Here is a 17298-nt window from a genome sequence, read left to right on the forward strand (position 1 = left end):
CGCCCTCTGGTGGTGACTCTGTGCCGGTGTTGTGCCAAAAAGTGCTTGTCTGCCAAAAACTGATTTCCGGTATTTGCCAAAAACTGATTGCTCGTATTTAAACTGCTATAAGTAACTTGTTGGGCTATACTATGTGGAATATATGTCAAATGCATCCCTCGTGGATGACATAAAGTCATCTTGAGCCACGAACAACATTCGTGTAGCAAGGTAGAAGCCGCAATTAGTTTTTGGCAGTGACTTTTATATAACCTTTATTTATGCAGTTAAAAAAAAAATCTCATTAACATTAAAAATGTCTTTTGTAAGAGTAAGTTGGCCAAGACAACAGCAGAAATGGCAGTAAATATTACAATAGTTCAGTAAAAATATTTTAAGTGGGGATAAAGGACCGGATTGGTTATAATGTAAGTACAATAACACAGTTATAAAGATACATGAAAAACAGATACTTTTTAAATTCTATATATAACCCCTTTGTAAACCCTGTTCACCGAAGTCTATTTACCAACATACGTAAAGGTAATACATATAAAAAATACACAGAAACATTGGAAATCACTTTTTGCCACAACACACAGCACATGATAATGATACCTTATGAAAAGGGCTTCTAATAGTGCTCCTTCTAATTGAAGGAATTTCAATATATACAAATAAAAACATAAGTATGAGAATGCTTAGGCCCTAGAGTTAGACTAACTCATAACCCTACTTATATAGAAGGAAGCTTTTACTAGGTTTTACATTAGCATTTGCATGACTCTGGCTCGTGCCAGTTCAACTGGTTTCACTAAATGTGCTGGGATGTATTACAGGAGAAAGACAGATAGCATCTAACAGGCAAGGCATCAGCATTCTGTTCAAATTAAAGCTTTAAGAGTTTCTCACTGCGAGGCGGCTGTTGTCAATGGAAGTGTCACTTATTAAGTCTCACATCTTTCAGCAGGAAGTATGACACAACAGACAGAGTGGTTTGAACAGGAAACAGCATTATCTGTTATGATTTAAAAGCAACAATGTGCAGTGTTAAAAGGAGACACACTGTCTTTCAGGGAGAAACATTATGTCAATATTTTTGACTACTGAGCCACCATAAATTATTAGGTGGCAAGTGCTAAAATAAGCTCAGATGAGCAAGCATCACTGCCACGATCAACTTTAAGCTATAAAAAATACTGACAGTAAAAGATAAAAGCAAGTCAGTTATGTGGATCTCACCACTAGCCTGTAGTAAGGCAATAATGTAAGCTAAAGTCAATAAAGCACTCCCCCTTCCAAAGCAAAAGCACTGCCCTCTGCCCTGTAAAGGCTGGGAAATAAAAAGCTTCATTATACACTGCAATTCAAAGCAGCTCAGTGTAACAATAGAAAAGTAGCTTCAGGGTTAAAGACTGACCTCACTTTTCAACCCATGTATTCACGTTAATGCAGAAATGCAAAACTACATTAGAAGTAAATTCATGATGTAATTAAAATGTGTTTATTAACAGTTTTGCACAATAACATAAACCAAAAGAAGCCACACATGCATGAATATGTAAACCTGCATATAAAGTGAAATAACCAATGAACAAAACAACAACAATATAACATAAAAAGATTATTACAGCACGGTGCATTACCAGTGTATTTATCCACAGAGTGTCACTGCATGCGCAAAGTAAGAATTATAAGAAGTCTTGATGTAATTTAGAGGAGGCTCCCAGTTTATATGAAATTTACTAGCAGAGCCATTTAGAAAACATATAGCTCTGTTCTAATTATGACTTTTTTTTTTGAGTGCATGTCAGATTTATTGTGTATGAGACAGAGGAGCCTTGCAATACATGTCTTTCTATAAGAGAGAAACAGGGAATAACCTTCTTCACATGGGCAGGGAGCATGAAGCTATTTACAGCTCTACCAAAAATGGCGATTGAGGGTGATGGGAGGAAATGTTATGGCCAAGCTTGTGGCATGCATACAGCCTCCTTTGATCTTAAGCGGGCTGAACAAGGAAAAAAAAAACCTGTCTGCCACTGTAAAGACGTTTAACTACATATTTAGTCATATTTAATATTAAAAAGTGCAATTTCAACAGTGCATCTCAGTTTTTCTGCACGATGAAGAAATGCTGTAAATGAAAGAAATCTGTCAGCACAAATCAATAAATGAGTAAAATTACAGAAAAAATTCTGTTAGCTCATTGCCCAGGTGAGTAATTCACATTCATTCACAAAAAACGGAAACAGGAACTTCTCTGTGTTTTAAACATCTTTATTCACCTATTGATTAATTACTTTGGTGCAGTATGAATGGCGGTGGAGGAGGTCTTAATCAGTAGCATCCATTGGATTGGATGACTGGCCCCCCCGGGTGCTATGTTTGACACCCGTGGTGTACAGAACCATGAGTGGACTGAATGATGGACGTGTGAAGAACATGTGAATGATTAGAGCTGAGGATTGTTTACATTTGTGGGATCTGTGTTTGAAGATATTCTAGTCAAGTTTGCTCTCAAGAAGCAGCAACTGTGTATTAATTCAAATTGTGTAAGTACACATCTTGAGGATATGGAAGATTAGTGACAGAGCCAATACAGTGAGTGCAGAATTATTAGGCAAGTTGTATTTTTGAGGAATAATTTCATTATTGAACAACAACCATGTTCTCAATGAACCCAAAAAACTCATTAATATCAAAGCTGAATGTTTTTGGAAGTAGTTTTTAGTTTGTTTTTAGTTTTAGCTATTTTAGGGGGATATCTGTGTGTGCAGGTGACTATTACTGTGCATAATTATTAGGCAACTTAACAAAAAACAAATATATACCCATTTCAATGATTTATTTTTACCAGTGAAACCAATATAACATCTCCACATTCACAAATATACATTTCTGACATTCAAAAACAAAACAAAAACAAATCAGCGACCAATATAGCCACCTTTCTTTGCAAGGACACTCAAAAGCCTGCCATCCATGGATTCTGTCAGTGTTTTGATCTGTTCACCATCAACATTGCGTGCAGCAGCAACCACAGCCTCCCAGACACTGTTCAGAGAGGTGTACTGTTTTCCCTCCTTGTAAATCTCACATTTGATGATGGACCACAGGTTCTCAATGGGGTTCAGATCAGGTGAACAAGGTGGCCATGTCATTAGTTTTTCTTCTTTTATACCCTTTCTTGCCAGCCACGCTGTGGAGTACTTGGACGCGTGTGATGGAGCATTGTCCTGCATGAAAATCATGTTTTTCTTGAAGGATGCAGACTTCTTCCTGTACCACTGCTTGAAGAAGGTGTCTTCCAGAAACTGGCAGTAGGACTGGGAGTTGAGCTTGACTCCATCCTCAACCCGAAAAGGCCCCACAAGCTCATCTTTGATGATACCAGCCCAAACCAGTACTCCATCCTCCATCCATAGGTATTGCACGTGCTTTTGGGCACTCCAGTGATGTTGCAGCTCTGAAATATGGCCAAACTGGTGGCAAGTGGCATCTTGGCAGCTGCACGCTTGACTTTTCTCAGTTCATGGGCAGTTATTTTGCGCCTTGGTTTTTCCACACGCTTCTTGCGACCCTGTTGACTATTTTGAATGAAACGCTTGATTGTTCGATGATCACGCTTCAGAAGCTTTGCAATTTTGAGACTGCTGCATCCCTCTGCAAGATATCTCACTATTTTTGACTTTTCTGAGCCTGTCAAGTCCTTCTTTTGACCCATTTTGCCAAAGGAAAGGAATTTGCCTAATAATTATGCACACCTGATATAGGGTGTTGATGTCATTAGACCACACCCCTTCTCATTACAGAGATGCACATCACCTAATATGCTTAATTGGTAGTAGGCTTTCGAGCCTATACAGCTTGGAGTAAGACAACATGCATGAAGAGGATGATGTGGACAAAATACTCATTTGCCTAATAATTCTGCACTCCCTGTATGAACCATAATTAAGACCTTTACAAAGTATTACAAAATATGCCTTGATAGATATAGCAACAAACAGCAAAACTCAGTCTATTTTATTTAAATATTTATTATGTGTGAGCAGGCTATACACAAGTAAGGGGAACTTACCACCTAAATGAATCAGTGGTGTGAGTTTCTTGGTCGATTGCTTTTTTTCTGTTTTCTGTTTGTTTGTGTTTTTTTAAGATAATGAATTTCGCAGCTTTCACTGAACCAGTTTGCACACAAAGATTTTTACAGGTACATTTTAATGATTTTTGTAGGTTAGGTGTAGTGAACTAGCAGAGCATGAACGCTGCCTGCATTTGATAAGAGACTTGTAACAGAGATAGATTATAGGAAGAAGTTTTAAATGAGGACCGGTTTCTTAACCTGGTCACACAACTTCATATAAAGGCAACTAAAAGTGCTGAATAATTCTAAATGTATGTAATTTGATTAAAATAAAATAACATAAAATAGTAAGATTAAAAAGGCAAGATATATGTGACAGTCATTTTGCAGTTTTATCTTTCTTTTAAATGTGAACGAATATTCGTTTAGGATTTTATGTGCTGCTGTCTGTCACTAAAGAGGCTTGTTAATATTAATTAGCTATTACCAACAGGAATTTCAAAGTTTTGAAAAGGCGTTGTTTCCTGCCACGTAATGACGCATGCGCATCAGTTCGCTTGTCGTTTGGCGACGTGTACCCGGTGAGTGGAAGTACTAAGGATTCTTAACTCGCTGGGTAACAGGCGGCCATAAACCAAACTAAAAAGGCCTTAAAGAGCAAAAGTATGGGTGGTTCGCAGAGTGTGGAGATACCGGGAGGAGGCTCCGAGGGATACCACGTCCTCCGGGTGAGTTTGTATCTTCTATAGCCTGCTCTTAGCTCTTAGCTTAGCCTCCGGTCTGAGGCGAAGAATTCCCGGTTGTATGTGTTGACTTGAGGCCGGGGATGACTGCCGGGGCCTCCAGTCCAGCAAACCACCACGTCTGGGAAATGTGTAGTTTAAAGCTGTGTCAACCCAACACGCATCTTTAATCACGGTGTCTGTGTATGCCTGCTGCTCAGCTAGTTAAGTATGCTTGCTGAAAGCAAAGAAACCGTAGGGCTAGTTGATGCTACGTCGCTAATTTGAATGACAGCTGCCAAGCTAGTTTTAGTAATAGACCCGTTATCAGACACTTATCTTGTACACAGGGCTTTTTACCATGTTTACATATGCTTAGCCTTTGATTAACCGACTAGTGAGCTAAAATGAGCATTTAGTATTTGTCGTCCAGTAGTGGTAACAGTGATATCAAAATAGCAAACACAGAGGCTAGACTTGATAGCATGAGTGTAGGATGAGTAGGATTGACCCCCATCCTGATTATGGTTTTCACACAGTATTTGTATACAGGGTAACTCAGATCAAAGGCTGATTTGACGTCTTTGTGTCCTAGAAGTTGCTCATTTGTAAGCCAGTTGAGTCATGACTAGTTTGCATGTTGGTCAGCGCGATTTATTTAGAGGAAACCGGCTTGAGTTTCAATAAAGCGTCACAGCAGCTGAGGATATCCCTCATTTTCACACAGGTTCAAGAGAACTCGCCTGGGCACCGGGCAGGGCTGGAGCCTTTCTTTGACTTCATCGTCTCCATCAACAACACCAGACTGGTGAGAAAATGCAGCACTTGCAGGATGAAATAAGAGCCTTATGGAAGGCTACAGTTCACAGTTGCCCCTTTCTCTACTTATGTTCGTTTCATTTTCTGCAGAACAAGGACAACGACACGTTGAAGGACTTGTTGAAAGCCCATGTCGAGAAACCAGTGAAGATGCTAGTTTACTCCTCAAAGACTCTGGAGCTGCGGGAGGCCACAGTGACCCCCAGCAACCTGTGGGGGGGTCAGGGCTTGCTCGGTGTCTCCATTCGCTTCTGCAGCTTTGAGGGAGCCAATGAGAACGTGTGGCATGTCCTGGTAGGTAGCCACAAAGGTTGTGTGTTGCATCATCTCTGTCTGTGTGATACTGCAGTAATTTTTCTATGTCTACTAGGAAGTGGAGCCTAATTCCCCAGCAGCCCTTGCTGGCTTGCGGCCACACACTGACTATATAATTGGAGCCGATACTGTTATGAATGAGGTTGGTTACCCATACTTATCTTGGTTCTTGCTGCTTTCACTCAATGTTACTAGTTCCTGAAGATTTACCTTCTTGTCCTCCTGTTTCTGCAGTCCGAGGACCTCTTTTCTCTAATAGAGAGCCACGAGGGGAAGGGCCTGAAACTGTATGTGTACAACACAGACACTGACAACTGCAGAGAGGTGGTTATTACACCTAACACTGCCTGGGGAGGAGAGGGCAGGTAATACACAGACTCCTGTTGGAATTTGTGTATTTTCAAAATAAGCATCCTATTTATTTGCATCTGACATGATTAAAAACGGAAATGCATAAATATTAGCCAAGTAAGGTCAGCTATTTTTATTAATGATGATGTCCTTGTTTTCTGGCAACAAATGAGCCAAAATGAGAATAAATAAAAAGGCAGATTTAAATCTCTTTTTAAAACATGAGGATAAAGGTGGTAAATTAAAGGTCTCAGACCAGGTGGATGTCAAATGATTTTCACTGGAGAACCCTGTTTATATTCTCAGTGTTCTTTTCCCCTTCTCTAGCCTTGGCTGTGGGATCGGCTATGGATACCTCCACAGGATTCCCACCCGGCCGTTTGAGGAGGGGAAGAAGATCAGTTTCCCTGGAACTTCTTCCAGTGAGCCTGTCAGTCCACTGAAAGACGGATTTACTGAGGTCAGAATGTACACATTTATTTAAAAAACAGGCCAGTTTAAAGCTGCTTAAGTATGACTCTGTTGAAACTTTTTGTACCTGTGTCTTAGGGCTATACAGGGAGTGCAGAATTATTAGGCAAATGAGTATTTTGTCCACATCATCCTCTTCATGCATGTTGTCTTACTCCAAGCTGTATAGGCTCGAAAGCCTACTACCAATTAAGCATATTAGGTGATGTGCATCTCTGTAATGAGAAGGGGTGTGGTCTAATGACATCAACACCCTATATCAGGTGTGCATAATTATTAGGCAACATCCTTTCCTTTGGCAAAATGGGTCAAAAGAAGGACTTGACAGGCTCAGAAAAGTCAAAAATAGTGAGATATCTTGCAGAGGGATGCAGAAGTCTCAAAATTGCAAAGCTTCTGAAGCGTGATCATCGAACAATCAACCGTTTCATTCAAAATAGTCAACAGGGTCGCAAGAAGCGTATGGAAAAACCAAGGCGCAAAATAACTGCCCATGAACTGAGAAAAGTCAAGCGTGCAGCTGCCAAGATGCCACTTGCCACCAGTTTGGCCATATTTCAGAGCTGCAACATCACTGGAGTGCCCAAAAGCACAAGGTGTGCAATACTCAGAGACATGGCCAAGGTAAGAAAGGCTGAAAGACGACCACCACTGAACAAGACACACAAGCTGAAAGGTCAAAACTGGGCCAAGAAATATCTCAAGACTGGTTTTTCTAAGGTTTTATGGACTGATGAAATGAGAGTGAGTCTTGATGGGCCAGATGGATGGCCCGTGGCTGGATTGGTAAAGGGCAGAGAGCTCCAGTCCGACTCAGACGCCAGCAAGGTGGAGGTGGAGTACTGGTTTGGGCTGGTATCATCAAAGATGAGCTTGTGGGGCCTTTTCGGGTTGAGGATGGAGTCAAGCTCAACTCCCAGTCCTACTGCCAGTTTCTGGAAGACACCTTCTTCAAGCAGTGGTACAGGAAGAAGTCTGCATCCTTCAAGAAAAACATGATTTTCATGCAGGACAATGCTCCATCACACGCGTCCAAGTACTCCACAGCGTGGCTGGCAAGAAAGGGTATAAAAGAAGAAAAACTAATGACATGGCCTCCTTGTTCACCTGATCTGGACCCCATTGAGAACCTGTGGTCCATCATCAAATGTGAGATTTACAAGGAGGGAAAACAGTACACCTCTCTGAACAGTGTCTGGGAGGCTGTGGTTACTGCTGCACGCAATGTTGATGGTGAACAGATCAAAACACTGACAGAATCCATGGATGGCAGGCTTTTGAGTGTCCTTGCAAAGAAAGGTGGCTATATTGGTCGCTGATTTGTTTTTGTTTTGTTTTTGAATGTCAGAAATGTATATTTGTGAATGTGGAGATGTTATATTGGTTTCACTGGTAAAAATAAATCATTGAAATGGGTATATATTTGTTTTTTGTTAAGTTGCCTAATAATTATGCACAGTAATAGTCACCTGCACACACAGATATCCCCCTAAAATAGCTAAAACTAAAAACAAACTAAAAACTACTTCCAAAAACATTCAGCTTTGATATTAATGAGTTTTTTGGGTTCATTGAGAACATGGTTGTTGTTCAATAATAAAATTATTCCTCAAAAATACAACTTGCCTAATAATTCTGCACTCCCTGTAAATCGATACCCACTATCACTCGCTTAAATTACTTGGTGTATGTGCAGGTACGGCATTGGAAGGATTTGAGTGTTTGTTTTCATTTAGCATGCACACAGCCTGTTGGAGAGATCAGTTATGTTTTTCAGTAGATGAAAATGAAAATGTCTACCTTCTGCAGGTGCAACTTTCAGCAGTCACCCCTCCTCCTGCTGCACCTGCAGTTCCCTCTGGCCTTGAAGGGTCACTGTCTGCCCTGTCAATCAGCTCCTCAGCCCCGCCCACCATGCCCAGCGAGCTGCAGACAGGTATGTCTGCACTTTCACTCACAGACGTCTGTTAAATCCACCAGTTTTAAGTTTGATACACGGCAGGAATATTCTCATCTAATGTTTAATGTCTCTCTTCTTCCAATTCAGGTTTGCCTACAGTCCCTCTTCTGCCCACCTCCACTAACCCCTCACTCACCCCTCTGCCTCCGCTGAATCCTGCCACTGCCGGCTTGAACCCAGCCACCACGCTACCAGGTGATTTCAGCAAGGTTCACACCCTTCCTCAATAAAGACACAAGTCTTTGTGTACACATTACACACATTCAGTGAACATATTCATGTTGACGTTTCCCACACTCAGAATGACTTTCCTTTACAAAACCTCATCAACTACCCCCTGCCCTTTCTTCTCCCCTGAGCCTTTTCTTTTTTTGCTCACATCAGTGGCAATGGTGCTTTGTTTTTTCTTTTGTGTTTTTAGTTGTGATTTGTGCCTAGTTTTACCTTCTAGAGTGGTTTACTGCATTAAAGCTGCACGCATTCTGGAGAGCAGTGTACATAAGACTGAGGAAGTCTAAGAACATGAATGATTATGGTGGTTGTGTGGATGTGTTTGCATTTCTAGGTCTGATACCCCTCCCAGGTAGCTTAACAGCGCTCCCTAACCTTCCCAACCTGCCAGTCCTAGATCTCAGTGGTGTGTCACTAGCAGGCGGCAGCACCTTACAGCCACCAGCAGGGATGACAGGTGGGTAATGAAGACTTTACTCCAGTCTTTGCTTTTAAGCTTATGGAATAAAGGATCAGTTTAGTTTTTGAAAATGAATTATTATTTAATTACTACCAAACCAGGGAAGAAGTCTTGTGGGTAAACTGCTTCAAGTCTGTTCAGTGAGCAAAATGCACTGTTGCATTTAGGCAGCTGAGTGTGATCAGGAGATGGTTTGTAGTTAGATCTTGATGGTAAAAACATGTTCATGCCAGTGTGGGTTGTGACCCTTTATTTCTCCAAATCTCTACAGAGCAGCTGAAAAGAAGGTGAAGTGTGAAAATGCTGTGTTTGAAAAGTTAACTTGAGTTTATAAAAAAACAACAACTAACATGAAGGAGGCACCTCAGTTATCCTCTCTTATCTGTCTTCAACAGTCCCATCTCTGGCTCCACTCCCACCCCTGAACCTTTCAAATCTGGCCACGTTGCCTCCTCTGCCCACCATGCTGCCCTCCCAGCTGCCTCCTGTCCTCTCTCAGGGTTTGACTCCCATGTTGCCAACTTCCACTGCCGCCCCTCCAGCTTCAGTTACTGTCACAGCAGCACACATGATTAATCCAGCCACCGAAGCCACAGCCCCCACAGAGGCAGGATCCACGAGCACCACGGAATCTCCAGCACCTACGGAAACAACACTAACGTCGTCATAACGTGGGAAATATGACTCCACTTCGCGTCAAACTCAAACACACCTGGTTTGGCTTATCCTTCCATCTGTCGTTCTCCGTGTTTTCTATTTATTTGGCTAAGAGTGAACAGACGCATCAATTCAGACACAGAGGTCAGCATGCTCACGGGCAAGGAAGCTTGTGTGGAGCGAAGGAGGATGCAGAGAACGGAAAGCGCCTGTAGACTGGTCTGACTGCTGTGTCTGTATTTCCTGATGGCCATAACGCAGAGGAACTGTTAGCACTGCAGCTTGCCTAAGCTACTGCTTGAGGAAGATGAAGTCTACTCATTCATTTGTAGTTTACTTTTCACTTCCGCAGTTAGACAAGGCAAAGACCTCTGAGATTTTTGCCTTTCTTGTATGGAAAACCTCTCTGTTTAAGTTTTATATAACAATTTATGTTAATGGATCTGGATGATAAACACAGTTTATTGAATTGCCAACATAATAAAGATAAAAACCGGGATTACAGCTGGAAGTTAGATGTTAAATGAATTAGTCCAGTCCAGAATTGAACTCACCATACTGGAAGAAATCAGACCATAAACCCAAGAAAAGAAATGTTTGTGCTGCTGAATAAACAAGTAAACAAATCCTGAGTGTGATCAACCAACAATTTCCTGTATCTTTTTTTTTTCTTATTAGTTAATAGAACCACCAGTCAGTAGATTAATTTGAGTCATATGTATTCCTTTTTGTTGCTGTATGTCTCCACCCAATGAATGAATCTGCATTATTTTGCACCACCTTTGTGTTTTAAAATTTATTCCCCTTGTGTGTCTCCTTGTATATCCAAAATCTGTACTTCATACCATCTCAACAACACCGAGAACAGTGAGAGCCCGAAGGCCGTGCCAGAGGAGACCGAGGTTTACAGAAACACGAGCTACTGAGTAGAGTGTGCACTTGCTGCTGGATACATTAAACTTGTGAGAGGATTTTAATGCAGAGCATATCTCCTGGCATGGTCTGAGTGGAGTGGCAGAGCTGCAGTATGGCCACAAGGTGTCACTGTAACCGAACTTTCTGAGAATATCTGCAGTATGTACAGGGCATGCAATAAAGCCAAATTAATTTTAACAGCTGCCTTTATGTGTCAATTTATGTTGTGCAATGTTTGTTGCTACTAGTGAAAGCTACTTTGCACTTTCAATGTCCCAAAAACAAGGTGATGAAGATGGCCAAAAAGAAAATACAAGAACAAACAAGGTATAATGGAGAATTGGTGCAGCAGGGCTTGTGTATGGGAAGATAGAAGATTCAATATTCTGCATCTAAGCAGCATTTCAGAAACCCACAGAATAAATATTTGGGGAACAAAAGAAATGTACATCTGCCTAATAATTCAGTTGTAAAGCAAACATATAAGAGGTGCTAAAGATTGCAGTAAAATGCACCAGAAAACATGTCTTTCAAAATTTGATACACTTTTTCATAATTTTTAGACAACACCTGATCATCGAAACAGTTTTCACATCATACACACAACCTGTAAAAAAACAAACAAAAAAACACTACTTCTAGTTTGTCACACACCTCATCAGAAAATCAAAAATGTGAAGTCTGCTCAGCCTTGTGTGGTCGTGTCACAGTGATCAAACAGTCGTTTTCATATTTCAAAAATGATATAGTGAAACATCTGTAAACAGTAAACATTAAAGATTCTCCTATTAACACTGTACTCTTTAATAGCAGAAAACGTTATGGTGACCGCTGGGAATCTGATGTGATTGGGTTGTACTTTTTATCCCACTTTTCTCATTTTCATTTGAAAAACAAGACAAAAGCACGGTACTTCCAGAAGCAAGTCTTCCCACTCAGCAACTGTTCTGAAACACCTCTGGACAGTTATGTTGAAGACTGACTTAAATTAGCTTTAATTCAGTTATGGAGACATAAAAACAGAACATTTTAACAGAGCTCAACCAATTCATCGGCAGACCAACATCATCAGGCTATACCACCTGTTTGCTGATCTATCTGTATCGCTGTTTATAAGCATTTAAAAGTGAAAAGTTAAAAAGAAAGGTGTTGATGTTGCACAGTTTGTTCAGTGCAACTGGTATCAGTGTTAAAACTGTACAAGTTGGGCTCTAGTATTTAATCTCCAATCAAAAGGCTTAAAACAAAACACACAGAGACACACAAAACATGCTAATTGCACCAAAATGAAGTTTTAAAAACCTTTTCCACCTTTTTCAAACGTCTACTTGTTTGGAAAATTTTTGGAAAAATTTTTGAATTTTCCTGTAAATTCTTCAAATAGCACCCCTCCTTCTTAATATACATAAATAATAATGGCTTGCATTTATATAGTGCTTTTCGGGGCCCTCAAAGCGCTGTACAATTCCACTATAGGCAAGCTACAGTTGTAGCCACAGCTGCCCTGGGGCAGACTGACAGAAGCGAGACTGCCATATTGCGCCATCAGCCCCTCTGGCCATCACCAGTAGGCGGTAGGTGAAGTGTCTTGCCCAAGGACACAACGACCGAGACTGTCCGAGTTTACACATTTTACAGTCTTGTGCAACTTAATTATAAGAATTAAATTTAAAACAAGTCATCTTTACTAGAGCAATGCATGTGTCTTATAAGACTTGCAAACACTTGGTATTGGGAGGGGAAATGGAAAATTCTTCTAAATTAAAACACGTCTGTGAAAAAAATGGATACATCAACAAGTTACATTTCTGCTGAAATTTTATAAAAACGTCTGTTTTCTGTTGTAGCCTTGTCATTGTCCTTCCTCTTAAGTTCTTGATGTTGATCTTCAATTCGCCTTTCAGTCTGTGCGTTCTGATCCAGCTCATATAATACCATCACACCATGAGCCACAAGTGTGAGCAACCTTGATTCATGTGAAAGGAAGAAAAAAACATCCGTACTGTAAAAATATTTTGATTCTGCCACCTGTGGTTTCTGTTGTGTATCACAAGTGCAAAATGTGTTGCAGTGAGTAAGAATGTGGTTAGTTTTGCAAAAGAAGCACATGAGCTTGGGGAATTGTAAGTAACCGAGAATAATTATTAAAGGCTTTGCTAAAAGAGAGACTGACTGAATAAATAGGCTCAGGCTACAACATTTCTGTAAGTGAACAAAAACTCCAAACATGTGAAATAATGGCAAAAAAACAAAGTGAATTGAACTTCCTCCAGGTCCTTAATTAGGGGGAAATGACATCAGTGGTTATAGACGCTGCAGATGTATAATAATGGTATAATAGTCATACCTAAAATACTTATATTTTTAATATATATAAGCAATCACATACCCTATTCTTATGTGTAGTGATTACTAAAAACCTATTTTTGGCATTTAAAAGCGACTGTAGTTAGAAGTGACAGTAATTGTGGAGTGGAAAAGAGATCCTGCACATGCTTGAAACTTACTGAGCTTGTCACGGACCCGGTTCCGGGGACTCGGGGTCCGTGAGCAGTGTGGACCATTATTATTGTTATTGTATTGGATGTATGTTTGCTGCACTGTGCTCTTGTGTTCCTTGCTGGTGTGTGTGTACGTGTGGGTGTCTGCGGGTGTGGCTGAAGGATGGAGGACAGCCACCTGCAGGCCTGAGGGGTGTGGCCCTGCCGGCTGCCGGTCACGCCTAGGTTCTCACACACCTGCTTCTGATCAGGCTCGTCGGGGGAGCTACTTAACAGAGCGATGGAGCTTCCTCCGGCGCAGGATCGTTGAGTTAGACTCCATGTCAGTGTTTAAAGTACTGGTCAGGGTATGCCTGCTGGAGTTGGTGCCATAACGGCGGTGTCTGTTGTTTTTTCCTCAGGAGAGCGGAACACGGGACTGCAGGACGCACAGGGTGTGCGTAGGCACGGGAGCAGAGAGCACGGAATACCAGCACTTGAGAGAAGGCACAACACAGGAGTTGAGGGAGCACTCTGGAGACCTATTGCGTGGTGTACATTTACCCCCCACTGTAAATAAATGCACTGTTCATTGCACTAAGTCCAGCGTTTGGGTCCTTTCTCCAACATCCCCCACGGCTTGCCCTGGCAAACCGTGACAGAACGATCCTGCCAGATGGACCCAGCGGACTTTTCGGAGAGGTTCAGGAGGGAGGTGACAGACAAAGTAAATCGTCTGTGTGACCTGTGGCTGGAAGCGCACGCGGAGGTTTTACGTTGCGCTGTGGAGAAGCGGTTGCAGGAAACACTGACTTGTTTTCCCTGGGTGTTGGACAATCTTTTTCCGATTGTGGCGGAATTCCTGCTCAACACCCTTCACCTCCACTCTCCGATCCAGGCTGCCCCCCCACTCGGCCAGCCTGAAGTTCTTCAGCCTGACACGCCGGCCCCGTCGTCTACCCGGAAACGGCGTTCGCGCCGCCGGCATTCCTCACCGCAGCCAACCTCCCGGACATCTCAAGAGACGGCTGTGGTGAGTAATAAGGACACTTTCTCATTTCTCACCCCATCTGCTTTTTTGTTTACAGTGGGTGGTGACACCGCTGACGCTGCTGCAAGCCGGCCAACAGTACTGCTAGCGTCGCCTCATTCAGCGGTCTCCACACCACTCGCTGCTTCACCATCGGCAGCTGTAGCACCGCCGTCGTCTCATCTGCCTGCAGCCGCCATTCTGCCATCTTTTTCACCGGCTGCTATGTCGCCACCCGGACCTGCCCAGCCCGAGCCGGAGGAGCTCGCGCTGCCCGAGCAGGAGCCCAGCAAGCCAGAGGAGCTCGCGCTGCCCGAGCAGGAGCCCGGCGAGCCGGAGGTGCTCGCGCCAGCCGAGGAGCAGCTCAGCGAGCAGGAGCCGGAGGAGCTCAGCGAGCTGGTGGAGCCAGCGCCGCTGCCGGAGGAGCTCAGCAAGCCGGAGGAGCTCAGCGAGCCGGAGGAGCTCAGCGAGCCGGAGGAGCAGGAGCTCGCGCTGCCTGCCGAGGAGCAGGAGCTCGCGCCGCCGGCCGAGGAGCAGCTCAGCGAGCGGGAGCCGGAGGAGCTCGCGCCGCCGGCCGAGGAGCAGCTCAGCGAGCGGGAGCCGGAGGAGCTCGCGCCGCCGGCCGAGGAGCAGCTCAGCGAGCCGGAGCAGCTCAGCGAGCCGGAGGAGCTCGCGCCGCCTGCCGAGGAGCAGCTCAGCGAGCAGAAGCCGGAGCCGGAGCAGCTCAGAGAGCCGGAGCAGCTCAGCGAGCCGGAGGAGCTCGCGCTGCCTGCCGAGGAGCAGCTCAGCGAGCAGAAGCCGGAGCAGCTCAGAGAGCCGGAGCAGCTCAGAGAGCCGGAGGAGCTCGCGCTGCCTGCCGAGGAGCAGCTCAGCGAGCAGAAGCCGGAGGAGCCAGCGCCGCTGCCGGAGGAGCTCAGCGAGCCGGAGCAGGAGCAGCTCAGCAAGCCACCAGCTGAGGAGCCAGCGCCGCTGCTGGAGGACCTCAACGAGCCGGAGCGACCGGCGTTGCCAGCAGAGGAGCTCGGCGAGCGGGAGGAGCCTGCGCCGCAGCCGGGGGAGCTCGGCGAGCCGGAGCTGGAGATCGGTGAGCGGGAGGAGCTCAGCGAGCCTGTGGAGCCCGCGCTGACACCGGAGGAGCTCGGAGGTCTGGAGGGACTCGCTCAGCCAGAACTGGAGGTCAGTGAGTCAGGGGGACCTCCGCGTCTAGCGCGCCCTCCACGCTGCCCACGTCTCGCGCGTCCACGTCAGCGACCAGCGCTTCATAGGCCATGTGCCACTCCTCGCTGTTGCTCACCGGAGCAGTGGCGTTGCCGTCGGACCCGTGGCAAGCCGCCGGAGGTGCAGCGCCGCCGCCACCGGTCCCGTGGCAGGCCGTCGGAGCTGCAGCGCCGCCGCCACCGGACCCGGGGCAAGCCGCCGGAGGAGCAGCGCCGCCGCCGCCACTGGACCCGTGGCAGGCCACCAGAACCGTTCCGCCGCTGCTGCCGGACCCGTGGCCGCCCGCCGGAGCTGCTGCGTTTCCATCAAGGGGGTAGAGGTAGGCCACCTGAACTGTTTTGCCGCCACTGCCTGACCCACAGCAGGTCCCGCTTGTTTTGCCGTCCTGCGGGTCGGTCGGCAGAACTGTGTTTGCTGCCACCGGACCGGGGGATTGGACTGTTGAACTGTGTTTTTCTTTTGTTGCTTTGTGGTGGCTGTTTAGCGGAGAGGTTTTGGGGCCCTCCGTCCTGGACCCCCCGCCACCCACCCTGGGTTGGTTGTGCTGTGGTTTTTGGTTTTTGTGGTTTTGTTTTAGGGTCGTCGGGAGTCGACCCTTAGAGGGGGGGTACTGTCACGGACCCGGTTCCGGGGACTCGGGGTCCGTGAGCAGTGTGGACCATTATTATTGTTATTGTATTGGATGTATGTTTGCTGCACTGTGCTCTTGTGTTCCTTGCTGGTGTGTGTGTACGTGTGGGTGTCTGCGGGTGTGGCTGAAGGATGGAGGACAGCCACCTGCAGGCCTGAGGGGTGTGGCCCTGCCGGCTGCCGGTCACGCCTAGGTTCTCACACACCTGCTTCTGATCAGGCTCGTCGGGGGAGCTACTTAACAGAGCGATGGAGCTTCCTCCGGCGCAGGATCGTTGAGTTAGACTCCATGTCAGTGTTTAAAGTACTGGTCAGGGTATGCCTGCTGGAGTTGGTGCCATAACGGCGGTGTCTGTTGTTTTTTCCTCAGGAGAGCGGAACACGGGACTGCAGGACGCACAGGGTGTGCGTAGGCACGGGAGCAGAGAGCACGGAATACCAGCACTTGAGAGAAGGCACAACACAGGAGTTGAGGGAGCACTCTGGAGACCTATTGCGTGGTGTACATTTACCCCCCACTGTAAATAAATGCACTGTTCATTGCACTAAGTCCAGCGTTTGGGTCCTTTCTCCAACATCCCCCACGGCTTGCCCTGGCAAACCGTGACAGAGCTGGAGGTTTATAAAAGGCAACGATACACAAACAGAGCTAATAAATCTGATGAAGGACAGCATTTTCTGTCTTTGTGGATACACACACTTTTTAGTTCTGTATGTTCAGTTTTATGCACCTCCCCCACTGATGCTGGACGCCAAGATTAACCTAAGAAATTCTCTAATTAACCTTATAAAATACAAACTGATGGCCTTCAAAATAAATTCTATGAATAAAATATCCATATTACTACAATCCTTTCTTCCCTCCATACCTTTTAACCATAGGTTTCAGGTGAGATTGAAATTGCACACTGTAACACAAGGCTGCTACAGCATTAAAATACACTCACTGGCCACTGTATCAGGTACACCA

General features: G+C 44.9%; 2 protein-coding genes across 4 annotated transcripts; both read left to right on the forward strand.

Annotated features, from left to right (window-relative positions):
* The first annotated feature begins 4607 nt into the window (after window positions 1–4607).
* LOC146367207 (Golgi reassembly-stacking protein 2-like) lies at window positions 4608–11168 on the forward strand. The gene is made up of 10 exons (XM_084911920.1): window positions 4608–4797; window positions 5519–5599; window positions 5701–5904; window positions 5981–6067; window positions 6160–6290; window positions 6604–6736; window positions 8557–8683; window positions 8795–8902; window positions 9273–9395; window positions 9794–11168. Exons 1-10 carry the CDS (start codon window positions 4735–4737, stop codon window positions 10066–10068), a joined length of 1332 nt encoding a protein of 443 aa, XP_084768046.1. The 5' UTR covers window positions 4608–4734; the 3' UTR covers window positions 10069–11168.
* A 2320-nt stretch (window positions 11169–13488) lies between these two features.
* On the forward strand, window positions 13489–16947 carry LOC146367208 (uncharacterized). Of its 3 annotated transcripts, none has more exons than XR_014797550.1 (2): window positions 13489–16619; window positions 16699–16947. XR_014797550.1 is itself a non-coding variant. In XM_084911918.1 (2 exons), the coding sequence occupies exon 2, from the start codon at window positions 14127–14129 to the stop codon at window positions 16296–16298; it is 2172 nt and encodes a 723-aa protein (XP_084768044.1). In that variant the 5' UTR covers window positions 13489–13793; window positions 13873–14126; the 3' UTR covers window positions 16299–16947. The 3 variants fall into 3 exon arrangements, 2 of the variants coding, with proteins under 2 accessions (XP_084768044.1, XP_084768045.1); XM_084911918.1 differs by having other exon boundaries at window positions 13489–13793; window positions 13873–16947; XM_084911919.1 differs by having other exon boundaries at window positions 13489–15818; window positions 15903–16946.
* The last annotated feature ends 351 nt before the right edge of the window (window positions 16948–17298 follow it).

The sequence above is a fragment of the Perissodus microlepis genome, chromosome 18 (genome assembly GCF_051167445.1).
Source record: "Perissodus microlepis isolate ML-2025 ecotype Zambia chromosome 18, ASM5116744v1, whole genome shotgun sequence".
Classification (NCBI taxonomy): Eukaryota; Metazoa; Chordata; class Actinopteri; order Cichliformes; family Cichlidae; genus Perissodus; species Perissodus microlepis.

Bases quoted from the DNA above. Each gene is read 5' to 3' on its own strand.
- LOC146367207 (XM_084911920.1), top strand. From the start codon at position 4,735: ATGGGTGGTTCGCAGAGTGTGGAGATACCGGGAGGAGGCTCCGAGGGA. The intron at 6,068-6,159 runs GTTGGTTACCCA...CTGTTTCTGCAG, and splicing joins CCGATACTGTTATGAATGAG to TCCGAGGACCTCTTTTCTCT. The intron at 6,291-6,603 runs GTAATACACAGA...CCCCTTCTCTAG, and splicing joins GCCTGGGGAGGAGAGGGCAG to CCTTGGCTGTGGGATCGGCT.
- LOC146367208 (XM_084911918.1), top strand. From the start codon at position 14,127: ATGGACCCAGCGGACTTTTCGGAGAGGTTCAGGAGGGAGGTGACAGAC.